Source organism: Bison bison, unplaced genomic scaffold (assembly GCF_000754665.1).
Source record: "Bison bison bison isolate TAMUID 2011002044 unplaced genomic scaffold, Bison_UMD1.0 scf7180017864518, whole genome shotgun sequence".
NCBI classification, from domain to species: domain Eukaryota; kingdom Metazoa; phylum Chordata; class Mammalia; order Artiodactyla; family Bovidae; genus Bison; species Bison bison.
Window position 1 is genome coordinate 12,887,543 of NW_011495071.1, and position 13,322 is coordinate 12,900,864.

Sequence of the window (13,322 nt, forward strand, 5' to 3'; positions counted from 1 at the left end):
ACCTGCCCTCCAAGGCCTTGACTGAAATGGAGTCACTGTGGGTGTAGCCCTTGACCCTCCAGCCTCCACGTGCATGCATGCCTGCTAAGTCACCTCAGTAATTTTCTGACTCTTTGGACCGGAGCCCACCAGGCTCCTCTGTCCATGGGATTCTCCAGGCAAATATGCTGGAGTGGGTTGCTGTTTCCTCCTCCAGGGGATCTTCCCCACCCAGGGATCAAACTCCTGTCTTTTGTGTCTCCTGCATTGGCAGACGGACCACTGAGCCACCAGGGAAGCCCCAAGCCTCCCACACTCCTCTGTAAACACCGTGCTCTGGTGGTGGTTTTTCTTCATGACCTCAGAAGCCTGGCAGATTGATGTAGAGGGCAGGGCAAGCTGCCCAGTGTCCAGGTAGCCTGTCTCATTTGAAAAGGCTCATATAAGAGAGGAGCTGAGAGGTTTTTTGTTTTGTTTTTTGAGAGAGAGGCCATATCTGAATCTCTGAAAAGTCTGCTCAACAAATATCATTTCATGGAGTTGAGTGGAGGATGGGAGTGGTTGGCCTCTATCTCACTTTTAAAGATGGTGGTGAAAAAAATGTTCTGAAAATGGGAGGAGAGAGGACCCAGCTCCTCCTGTTGGCGGGAGGAGCCTGTGCACTCTGCAGCAGTTGCTGCCATGGATTTACCTGGAGGCCTCTTGTCTCACCTTCACCTCTTCACTGTGTTGCCTCAAATCCCCCAGGACAAGTGTCTGCGACCTGTGGCCTTTCACCCTGTGGCCATTGCTGTGTCGCAATACTCAATGAAGGTTAATTAATTAATATGTGGTCCGTGTTTGGTGAGTTGAACTGAACCAGAACCCTCTCTTCTGCTCATCCTGAATCTGTTTGAATTTCAAGTGTCAGCAAAAAACCCTTGCTGTTGAGTCAGTTTTCTCTTACCAGCCCCGGAAGGAAATGATCTTTCTCTGGTCTTTGTTTCTGTAACATTTAATATTGACTTCTAAGAGCTGTCATTTTCTACTTTTAAATGTAGTTTATATTGACTCTTACTTTCCAGATTGTAAACATGTTGAGAGATGTTTGAGATCAGACAGAGATCCTTGTCTGATTCATGACTTTATTTTCCATGACCCACAAAATGATGCCTTACACATAATCATAGCATTTTTTACAGCAGTTGATGGGCTTCCGGTGTTGCTCGACTGGTAAAGAACCTGGCTGCCAATGCAGGAGATGCAAGAAACAAGGGTTTGATCCTTGGGTTGGGAAGATCCCCTGGAGAAGGAAATGGCAACCCACTCCAGGATTCTTGCCTGGAAAATCCCACGGACAGAGGAGCCTGGTGAGCTACAGTCCATGAGGTAACAAGGAGTCGGACACGACTGAGCACGCACACACACAGCCGTTAATATGTGCCAAACACTGTTCTTGATATTTCTTTAATTCTTGGAATAGCTTTGTATTCTTTAATCCTTATGATTGTTAAGAACTTTCATAACATCTGTCTTCATTTTGTAGGTAAGGAAAACACTGTTCAATAAGTTGCTCAGAGTCGTGATAGTAGGAAGTGAAAGATAATCTGAGGCAGAATATTCTAAGGTCTAAACCTAACCTTGATGCTGCCTCTTCTTCATATATGTGCACTTAGAGGGCATTATAAATACTTGTTGAATGCATGCAGTTGATATTTCTTAGTTGCTTAGAACTAATAAATAGTTTGAAGGTGATCCATGGTTGCTTTTACCTCCACTTTCTGAACTGTTTTCTAAGCAATGGGAAGGCCAGAAGGGGGCGCCAGAAGGTTGGTTCTAGTTTTGGTTTCAGAGGCTGGATGGGATTGGCTGCCTTCAGGTTCTGGTTTGGAAGACGGCAGTGCCATCTAGTGGGGTAACTTGTTAATATCAGCTCAGTTACTTTTCTGAAACCCTGGTTCTTGCCGTTTGGTTCTGGGAGCTCCCTTTTTAGGCTTCCGGGGTGGTGCAGTGGTAAAGAATCCGTCTGCCAATGCCAGAAACGAAGGTTCAGGAAGATCCCCTGGAAGAGAAAATGGCCATCCACTGCACTGTTCTTGCCTGGAAAATCCCATGGACAGAGGAGCCTGGCAGGCTATAGTCCATGGGATCACAAAGGATCAGACACAACTGAGCAGTTTTGATAGCCCAAGGGAAGGTAGGGTGAGAAGGAAGAACAGCCCATTATAGTTTAAATGGAGTCAAGTTTAATTTCTTCCATGAAGAGGCTGTAGTGCTGAGCGTGGTCATCAGGTTGGTGGAGCCCCTTTAAGTTTTAGATGGTGTAAAGCACGGGGCTCCAGACACCCCTCCTCCCTACTCTCCACGTGTGCTGCCAGAGATGTAGACTGATATTCTTCTCTCTCTCTCTTTTTAGTATATTGTTTTGGTATTCCTCTCTTGATAATGGGTCTGCTTTGGGATTTGAGTTCTAGTCATCTGTGGGTTGCCTGCTGTAGCCTTAACACCTATCCTAGGTTGTATAGAGGAGGATACTTGATACATATGACAGGTCAGTCCCAATGTAAAAAAGTCCAGTGGGTCAGCAACATGATAGCATAATTTGTATGAGTTTTTTTTTTAATTCACTTATTTTTAATTGAAGGATAATTGCTTTACAGTCTTGTGTTTGTTTCTGCCGTACACCAAGATGAATCAGCCATAGATACACACATGTCCCCTTCTCCCACCTCCTACCCCATCCCACCCCTCTAGGTTGTCACAGAGCACTTGTTTCAGCTCCCTGAGTCATACATCAAATTCTCAACGGCTATCTATTTTATATATGATGGAGTATATGTTTTTAAAAGGCAAGTCGAATGACGAGGAGCCATTCCGTAGGGAATGAGCGGCAAAAAAAAGTGCTCTGTGTGCACACTTGTTCTGCCAGGCAACTGGAAGCTTCGTATGTGGCGCTTTTCTGATTTCTGGCATGTGTGTGTGTGTGTATTTGAAAATGCGTTGTAAATTGCTTCTGAGTTCATTTACTTCTTGCTGAAAGATGGGATCATGAGAGCATGGTTATAAAATCACTTGCTTCTTTGATGGAAAGTGTGCAGGCACTGCGACCAGCACTTACCCTGTGAGAACGTTCAGAGTTTGCTGTCTGCTGGGGATCTAGTCTAAGGAATATACGGTGTAGAGATCAGTGCTTTTTATGGCTGTAAACTATCCAGCAGAACAAGGGAACAATATTGGTCCTACTGGGCCTGCGTTAGAGTGACATGTATGGTAATAACAATTTATTATTAATAGAATTTATACAAAACAGGGGTTTGCTAACATTTTCTGTAAGGGATCATACAGTAAATATTTAGGCTTTGTGAGACTAATGGCCTCATTGCTGCACTTAATTCAGTTCTGCCTTAACTACACAGCTCCGCCCTTGTAGCAAGAACTGTCCTGATTACTATGTAAATGAATGAGAGTGGCTGTGTTCCAGTAAACCTGTATTTAGGACATATAATTTTGAATTTCATGGAATTTTCATGTGTCATGAAATAATATTATCATCATTAAAATTTTTTTTTTAAATTCCCAACCATTTAAAAAAGTAAGCACCATTCTTAGCCTGCAGGGGCTCCAGATTTGGCCAGGGGGCTATGGCTTAAGGACTCTTGATTAGATACCTGGGGTACTTAATAATTAGCAGTTAATACAATGACTGATCACCAGCTTTGGGTTCAGCTAGTATCATAAGATGTCCAAACAGCTTTTCTTTCTCTTGAGTAAGATAAATGACTGTTGAATTCCACATAATTTTAAAGTAAGTGTCATGCATGGTATGCACTGTTTGGAAGAGAATTTCCAGACAGAGGCAGAATGAGAGAATAGAGTTTATTGCTCTTTGAACAGCTGACCAGCTCATGGGAGAACTGACCCCTTTCACAGGCTAGTAGCCAGTTTTTATAGCCTTGATGCTTTCGAATTGTGGTGGTGGAAAAGACTTCAGAGTCCCCTGGACATCAAGGAGATCAAACCAGTCAATCCTAAAGGAAATCAACCCTGAACAGTCATTGGAAGGTCTGATGCTGAAGCTGAAGTTCCAGGACTTTGCCAACCTGATGTAAAGAGCCAACTTATTGGAAAAGACCCTGAAGCTGGGAAAGATTGAGGGCAGGAGAAGAGGGCGGCAGAGGATGAGATGGTTAGATAGCATCACCAACTCAATGGACGTGAATTTGAGCAAACTCTGGGAGATAGTGGAGGACAGGGAGGCCTGGCGTGCTACAGGTCACAGGATTGCAGAGTCACGCAGTTTAGCAACTGAACAACAACAAGGCAGAGAATATTCCTACTGGAAGGGTGGGTGTTTTACCTAATACGGGGTCAAGGGCCTAGCTGGTTTAGATCCGAAGGCTCCTGGCAACAGTTGCTATGGGGCTTGGGTAATTCTGGAGATTTTTATCTTGTGACCTTAGTACAGGGCTCCACGGTATGCACTTTAAGAACTCTGTGAACTGAAGCTCCATAATCATCGTGCCTCCAGGGCTTTAAGGAGAGAAGAGACTCCACCTTCTAATCCCTCTGCTCACCCTCCTTGCCCTCCCAGGAGGCGAAGAATCCTGCCAGGCGGCCCCAGGCCCCATCAGGTCTCAAGTCTTTCTCCTGCTGGAATTCCCCTCTCTTCCCCCCACCGCCACCCCTTCCCTTCCTGCCCCATTGGCTGTGCCCGCAACTGTGGGTCTCAGGTGACGGGGTTCTCCTGCAGATCTAGAGGCCCAGGGACAGAGAATGCCAGAGGCACTTGCTCCATGGAACTGGCCTGGGAAGAGCCAGGTAATAGGTCAGGATCTTCCCGGGAGCTTTAGGTAGGATGGGTGGGGTTTTCAGAAGGTCTCAGTTCCACTGCCTGCCAGTTATGCCCTCTGTGTCAACTTCCATGGTAGGGGGAGGGAACATGTACCTTTAAAATGTTGTAACCCTGTTTCCCTGTCGAGCTGGAGTCTCGGCGCTCCCCCAGGGTTGAGAAAGGAGGCGAACGTTAACGGTTCACATCCTGTCTTTCCTCAGCAGCCAGCAGAGCAGCCAGCAGAGCAGCCATGACGATGACTCCAGCAGGTTCCTGAGTCCTCGCGTGCGGGAAGAAAGGTGAGATCACATGGCCAGGGAGGACGGGAGGCCAGCGATGACAGGGGATGGGGAAGATGTTTGAGGAAGATCAAGTTTCTGCCAGAAGTGAGAACCATGAGAAACTGCAGAGGAACAGAAGCTGGCCTGACCTCTGTGCTCCAACACGGTTCAGAAAGAGAATGCTACCCCCTCGACCTGAGAGGGGACTAGTTCTAAAGGCTTTGGGTGCTCAGTAGAGGGAGAAGTCAGTGTGTGGAAACCAAGTCTGTTGGAAAGATGTCAGAGTGGGACCTGAGGTGTCCTGTAAAGGTTGGGAATGCTGTGGATCTGGAGAGGGAAAGGGTGTTTCCAAGCCTGAGGAAAACGGCGTGGCCTGGGATGGTGTGTGTGTCATTAGAGTGGTACCTGAAAGCTGGGCTTGCCTCTTGCTAGGTGTCAACCAAAAGATACTGCCAAGTCAAAGATCCGGAGAAGGGGACTTCTGCTAAATCTAGGGGTACATGCATATTCATGCAGGCGCTTGAATGGAGGAGAATTCAGCATAGAATTTGGACAAAGGTCAACAGAGTTCAGGCTCTAGTTGAATGAAGTCGGGAGGGTCCGTCCATCCTCCACCTGGGTGGGGGCCTTAGTTCCTGCAGAGCTTGCAGACTTGTATCAGATGATTATGTGTAGTCCTTGACAGGGGTGGAGGGGTGGAAACTAGGACTGTGTTTCCTGACTGATTTTCCTTTGTCCCTGTCTTTCCTTACTTCTCTTAAGCTTCTTGGATCACAGAATGGCTTCTCTTAATGTCAAGAAAGCCATTCCTGGGACCCCAGGGTGCTTGGTGGTAAAGAAGCCACCTACAGTGCAGGAGGCACAGGAGATTCAGGTTTGATCCCTGGGGTGAGAAGATCCCCTGGAGGAGGAAATGGCAACTCACTTCCATATTCTTGCCTGGAAAATTCCAGGAACAGAGGAGCCTGGAAGGCTACATACAGTCCATGGGGTCACAAAGAGAGTCAAGATACAACAGAACACACATGCTTAAGAGGCTGGGACCTTTTCTTTAGATTTATAAAGCTTTATGTCTCTTGCTATAGTTCTCAGTTCTGTGCTTATTACTAACCATGATTGACAGTTAAGCTCATCAATTTAGGTGGAGGCATGGGACACCCCCGGAGAGGGCAATGGCACTCCACTCCAGTACTCTTGCCTGGAAAATCCCATGGACGTAGGGGCCTGGTTGGCTGCAGTCCATGGGGTCGCTAAGAGTCCGGCACGACTGAGCGACTTCACTTTCACTTTTCACTTTCATGCATTGGAGAAGGAAATGGCAACCCACTCCAGTGTTCTTGCCTGGAGAATCCCAGGGACAGGGCAGCCTAGTGGGCTGCCGTCTCTGGGGTCACACAGGATCGGACACGACTGAAGTGACTTAGCAGCAGCAGCATGGGATGCCCCTGGTGGCTCAGATGGTAAAGAATCTGCCTGTAATGCAGGAGACCTGGGTTCACTCCCTGGGTTGGAAAGTTCCCCTGGAGATGTAAATGGCAACCCACTCCAGTATTCTTGCCTGGAAAGTTCCATGGACAGGGGAGCCTGATGGGGTTAGTCCATGGGGTCCCAAAGAATCGGACACAACTGAACAACTAACACTTTCATTTTCTTCATGGGGTCTCCAAGGGACAGAGACTAATGACTTTCATCAAGATGCTTGATCAGTTATGATCCGCTGGGAGTTCCCTCAGTCTCTATGAGGCAGGAGATATTAGATGGGTTGCAGGTTAGACACTGACAACTGGCCCCTGTTCACACTTCCCGGGGTGACAAAAAGATGGGCTGCAGGCCCAACACTCATTCCCAGGCCCCTGTTTACATTTTCTGAGCCAAGAGACAAATGCGCTCCAGGCTACATGTTTGTGGCCAGACTCCTATCTACATTTTTAGATCTACACCTCGATAAAAGAAATGACAGGAATAGGGTGAATAACATGACTTTGGAGGCTTTTATGGTAGGAACAGAGCTAAGCCCTATTAGAAGATCAAGAGGTCATACATTTCCATCCTTGGGGCAAGGGAGAAACTACACTTGCACAAAAGGTGTAATGAGGCCAAAAAGGCAGGGGGTGCCAGGCTATAGGAATTCTTGCCGTATGCCTCTGGGATGAAATCCATCTTCACTGAGCGGTATGATCCCACCTAGGGAGGGTCCCTAGACAATTAGCTGCGGGGGTGGGGGAGGGGGGTGGGCTGGGGCTGGTCAAAACAAGATTGACTAAGAAGCAGACAAAGGCCCGGAAGACTGGCCCCTCACAAAGGATTTAAACCTCCCAAGGCACAACTCTAGCAACTGAATGGAGTTTGCCCATGTGCTCTGCCTTTCTAATAAATACTTTACTTCCTCTACCTCATTGCCTAATTTCTCCTTTCAAGGTAGACAAGGACTGGGGACTTAGATTCTAGCCACTAGTCCCTGTGGTCTATCAGTTAAGATTCCTGGTTTCCACCCAGGTGACCAGGCTTTGATTGCTGACCAGGGAATTAAGGTCTCGCTTCCAGCCGCTGCTCACTGCTTTGTGCATCTGAAATCGTCTAGAGTGGCCTTCGCCCTCTTTTCAGTGCTCTCTGGATTCCGACAACCCATGCTTCCAAAATTGGAAGGGTCTGTAGAGTTCCCCAGCACAACTCCCTTCCCCATGTTGTGCGGTGAACATCCCCAGAAACTGTCCATTTCTGATCATCATACCTTCAGTTGATCGGCAACTCCTTAGTCCTCTATTTTATCTCTGCCGCTTGCTATGTTCCTGGGAGAGATAAATAGGTGCTGACTTGCACAGACTCTACAGCACGTTTTTTCCCACGGCTCCTTGCTAACTAGACTCAGCCTTGATTTTGTTCAGTACTTCGGATTGTACGTTGATAAAAGTGATATTTTAGCTGTTTCTCTGCCCCCTCCCACAACCAAATGAAATATTATGGATGATCTCTCCTCCAAACCTCTGCTCAGAAAAATCCTTTAAATGTCTTCCCTGGTCCTTTCATCCTCATCCCTGGCCCACTGACAGCCCCTTGAGCTCTTCATGGTGGGTGTTGGATATAGTTTTGCCCTAGCTCACGTTGGGCAGTATGGGAAACAGAGAAGGCCGTGAGCTGAAGGATGCTTCTGTGGTGATCCCTGTGGACCCCTGCCCTGGAAACTCAGGACTGGTGTGTGCTCACCATGGTCTTTCTGAATGAATTCTGTTTTTCCTTCACAGTCAGTGGGTTCTCCTGGAGAGAACAAGTCCTCAGAGTGCTAATTAATCACTCAGCCGCAGCTCGGAACAAACCTTTACACCCTTCACCTAATCCTTCCTCCAGCAGGTTTCTGACCAATTAAGAGACTCTCTGGGGCGTTTCAGATGTTGGTCTGTGATATGCTGGCCTAGAGCAAGTGTGTGATCTGAACCCTGGGGAGAGGGAACCTGACTTGTGCTCATTGCTCTGGGCCCAGTTTGATGGACAGCGCACCCTGCTGGTTACGATGGCATTTCCCACACCGGCCAGTGTCGTGCCTGGCCAGTATAGTGGGTAATACGGACCCTTTTCTGTGGCTGCTCCTAATTCTGCAAACCACATTGTCAATTGCAGAATGAAGGATTGTTTCATAGAGCACACACACAAAAAATTTGATTTTTCTGTTTTAAAGATCAAAATTATAATCCTTCAGTATGAAAGAACTTTCCACTGGTTAAATAAAACATTGATTTTTCTTTTTTCTTGTAAAAGGTTTAGAATGGATATCATATTTAGAGATAAAATAGCTACTGTACTGTAATCTTTATAAAATCCACATTGGGACTTGCCTGGTGATCCAGTGACTAAGACTCCAACCTCCCAGTGCAGGGGGCCTGGGTTTGATCCCTGGTTGGGGAACTAGATCCCACAGGCCTCAACTAAAGATCTCGTATGCCTCAACTAAGACCCAGTGTAGCCAAACAAACAGGTAAATAAAAATAAATATTTTTTTTAAAGTCTGTATACTGCAGAGAGGGAAATGCCTTAATAAGACATCCAAACTGAAGGGCTTCTGAGAATTTATTTTCCTCATTCACATCAGCTTCTATCCAGAAAGGAAGAAAGCCTTTGGAACCATGATGGGGGGCAGAGTCCCCAGCCCAGGAAGTAGCTGCAGAGAGACAGTCACTTCCTGGGCAGGAGTGCCAGGGAGAAGTGTTGATTTTAGAGAATCAGTTTGTTGGAAACAGAGATTGTCTCAGAGATAAGAATAATCCCCTCAGGTTTCTGTTTGAAAGCAGACTAGATCTAGCTTCCTCAAAGTATGTATATCACGGAATTTGGGATGCTGATCCAGTTTCATGCTTCGAGGTGAAGCCAGGGGTGCATTTACAAAACAGTAGTTCTCAGGTCCAAACTGGACCAGTTGGTAAAGGTTTCCCAGGTCCCTAGTTTTTTTTTTCTTCAATCTTCTCTATTTGTTTGCTTATTCACACTACACCGTTGGTTAAAAAAGTTTTTTTAATATATTTATTTACTTGGGTGTACTAGGTCTTGGTTGCAGCACACAGGATCTTTTAGACGCAGCACGTGAGATCTTTCGTTACAGCATGTGGGATCTAGTTTCCAGACCACGGATGGAACCTGGGCCCCCTGCATTGGAAGCACAGACTCTCAGCCACTGGACCACCAGGGAAGTCCCCACTAAGTCTTTATTTAGTACATTTCACCCAGTGTCAGGACCTTTCATACAAAGCCACAAGGATAGAAAAAAGAGATGTTTCACTAAGGACCGTTTCTGTACAGGATGTTAGTCTCAACAGAACGTGATCTCAGTTGAACCAGGAAGCCTTTTCATAGTAGGAAAATGAGACGTGGACGGGGCTGGAGTGCAGCTGAGGACCAAGGCAGGGCTGCATGCATTCACATGCCAGTTCCACGCTGCATGCCGGCCTGGTTGCCACAAACCGACGTGAAGTGTCTACAAGATGCTGGAGCGTGCCATAGTCAGGCTGCTGGAAGAATAGAGCCTGGCCCTCTGCCGCTTGGCCCTGCAAGATGCAGGCAAGAGCGAGAGCCTCAGTCAGCAGACCTGGTTTTGTCTTCTGTGTTGACTGTGCATTTTTAAAAGCATTTTACTCAGCTTGTCTGAACCTTAGTTTCATCACTTGTAAAAGCCTTTTCTTGTAAAGAGTACATGAGATAGCATGTGTTGAGTGCCTGGTGCTTAGTAGGTGCTTAGTAAGTGGTAGCTGCCAGTACTCTGATGGTTTTGGCTATTGTGAGTTTATACTGTCACTTTTTTCTTTTAATATTAATTTATTTGGCTGTGCTGGGTCTTAGTTGCAGCATGTGGGATCTAGTCCTCTGACCAGGGATTGAACCCAGGCCCCCTGCATTGGGAGCATGGAGTCTTAGTCACTGGACCACCAGGGAAGTCCCTTTACTATCACTTTCTTCACAGATCTATGCTCTTCTGTCTTTGAAGAAACAGAGATAGAAAGAATGTGTAGAATATTGATCATCTACAAAATATCAGATACTGATCCTAAGCATAAATAGAGTAAGGCATGACATTTGCTCTCAAGAGCCTTCTTATCTTTCAGTGACACATATCTATAAGAAAGTAAGTATAATGTAATAATTGACAGATGGCACTTTGTCTCATAGAATTTCATTGTAATAGAACTAAAGAATTTGTTTTCTAATGTTCCTAGTCTGTACAGAGACTCTTATGTACACTTTTAAATATAAACCTCTCAACAGCCCTTTCAAATAGATGCTATTATTATGTTTATATTGGAGTTTAGAGAACTTAAGCTCGGTGGAGTTAAGAAATTTGCCTGAATAGAATAATGTAGGTCCTCCACATAGGGTAGGATGGGGGAGGAAGGAGGGAGAGGGCAGTGGTATCCAGAAAGACTCCACGGAGGGGGCTGTGCTTCAGCTGAGAGCTGCAAGGGGAGTAGGAGTCTGTCACATGGCAGCGTTCCTAGGCGTGGGAACAAGATGTACATAAGCCAGAGGTGTGAGAAAGCAAGGCGTGCTCAGGAATGGCAAATACTTCAGTATGGATGCCAACAATGGCCCAGGAGTGGGGGTAGCTAGCTAGTGGCTGGAGATCATCTTTGTACAGGTGGGCAGGTGCCTGATCATGTATCATCCTGCCGGGATGGAGTGGACTGTATTTATAGAAGAGGGAAGAGAGTGAGGTCTGTCCCAGGTATCTTTGTGAGAAAAATCCTCTGGGTCCTTGTGTGAGAGATGGATTCAAGGAACAAACGCTGGAAGCAGATAGACAAGGAAAGTTGTTGTGCTCAGTTGCTCAGTTGTGTCTGACTCTTTGTGACCCCATGAACTGCAGCATGCCAGGCTTCCCTGTCCTTCTTCATCTCCCGGAGTTTGCTCAAACTCATGTCCAGTTGAGTCAGTGATGTTATCCAATCATCTCATCCTCTGCTGCCCTCTTTTCCTGACCTCAATCTTTCCCAGCATCAGGGTCTTTTCCAGTGAGTCGGCTCTTCCCATCAGGTGGCCAAAGTACTGGAGCTTCAGCTTCAGCATCAGTCCTTCCAATGAATATTCAGTTGATTACCTTTAGGATTGACTCCTTTGATCTCCTTGCAGTCCAAGGGACTCTCAGGAGTCTCCTCCAGCACTACAGTTCAAAAGCATCATTTCTTCACCGCTCAGCCTTCTTTCTGATCCAGCTGTCACACCATACATGACTACTGGAAAGACCATACCTTTGACTTTATGGACCTCTGTCGGCAAAGTGAGTGTATGGCAGAGAAAATACAAGCTTATATGTGTATTGAAGAAAGGGAACATGGTTTCATGAGGAAACATATCAAATAAATTGGGCCAGGACCAAAGTGGGGGTGGTGAGAGAGTGTGGTGGATGAACTAAGGCCAGAAGGATGAGTCTGAGATGGGAGGGAAGCAGTGAGAGGAGGCAGATAATGAGATGAGATGAGAGGAGCTTGGTTGGCCACGACAAGGACTTGAGTCTTTATGCTCAGAGCACTAGGAAGCCATCGAAGTTTTAAGAAGGGAGCCGATGGGGTCAGATCTGATTCTAGATAGATTGCAACTTGGGGAAAGGATGTACAGTTAGAAGGCTGTTACAATAGTTCAGATGAAGGGCTGGCTGTTGGTGGCTTGGATGTGGGATGCTGGTTGTTGGGGGTCAGGGCGAAAGTAGGTGAGTTCCAGAGACATTTAGGGGATAAAACGTCCTCAACTTGTGATGCCCTGGACAAGGGGTATGAGAGGGGGAGGTCTTCAGAGTTGGTCCTAGGATTCTATCGTGCTCTGCTGGGTGGTGCCTCTGCTGAAAGATAAGGAAACGGGTTTGGAGGAGGTGAGAAGAGATTGATCTAGATCAGAGGTGAGAGGACTAGTCTAGAATAGGAGAGAATAGTGGATGTGGGTGCAGGTGAGTTCACAGGTGAGGAGGAAGGTGAGGAGGTTACTAACAGCAGCACCCCTTTTCTGTGTGAAATAGGAAAAAAGATCAGCTCCTACGATCAAGGAAGGTGGAGTGTAGTAAGAGGCTTGGGTGTTGTTAATTTATGGATTTCTTATATCACTTCTTCTCTGATGAGCTTCAAAGAAGTGCATGTCTTACTAGAACTTGCCCTCACTTCTCCCAGTTAAGGTAGGGAAGGCAGGTTCCATCACATCTGTTTTCTAGGCATAGTATTTAGCAGGCTGTGGTTAATTCTGCCCGCCACGTGCTCTGTGCTGTGCACTCTTTGGTTCACTTATCCATCTCCCCTTTAGCCTGGGAGACCCTGGAGGACACAAACGGTATCTCGTATGTGGCACAGGGTAAGTGCTCAGCAGCAGATGTTTGTGGAATGGATGAATGAACCAACAAGAAACCAATGCAGTTGGGGTTGGAGCTCCTGGGTTTGGAGCAAGGCCAGAAAGCAAGCCCGTTTCTTCCAGCTCAGGTCTGGCCATCGGAATAGCTAGCCTCCTATCAGAAGGAAAGATGTTTTCAGTTTCTGTCCCAGAAATTGTTCCCAAATCCTGTATCTCCAGGGCACTCTAGCCCCATCTACCCGCCTGGCTGCCGAATTCCCCACGGCCCCATGGACACTCAGGTGATCTCCCCGGTCAGCTCCCTCACTGGGAGGAAAGAGCCAGGAGTAACAAACCCTCTGGGAACGGTGCCCGCGCTCCCCCCACCCGACCCCCCTTCCAGCAGCTGACATCACATGCAGGTACAGCTCCATCCTCCCTGTCTGAGGACAAAGGAGGAG

At 46.9% G+C, this 13,322-nt stretch overlaps 1 protein-coding gene across 1 annotated transcript in view; it reads left to right on the forward strand.

The window, feature by feature from the left end:
- Window positions 1-13,322, forward strand: part of GRAMD1B (GRAM domain containing 1B) — a 183,991-nt gene that overhangs the window by 43,039 nt on the left and 127,630 nt on the right. The window contains exon 2 of the mRNA XM_010830661.1: window positions 5,011-5,088. Within this exon, the coding sequence (XP_010828963.1) occupies window positions 5,011-5,088 (78 nt within the window). The remainder of the gene's footprint in view (window positions 1-5,010; window positions 5,089-13,322) is intronic.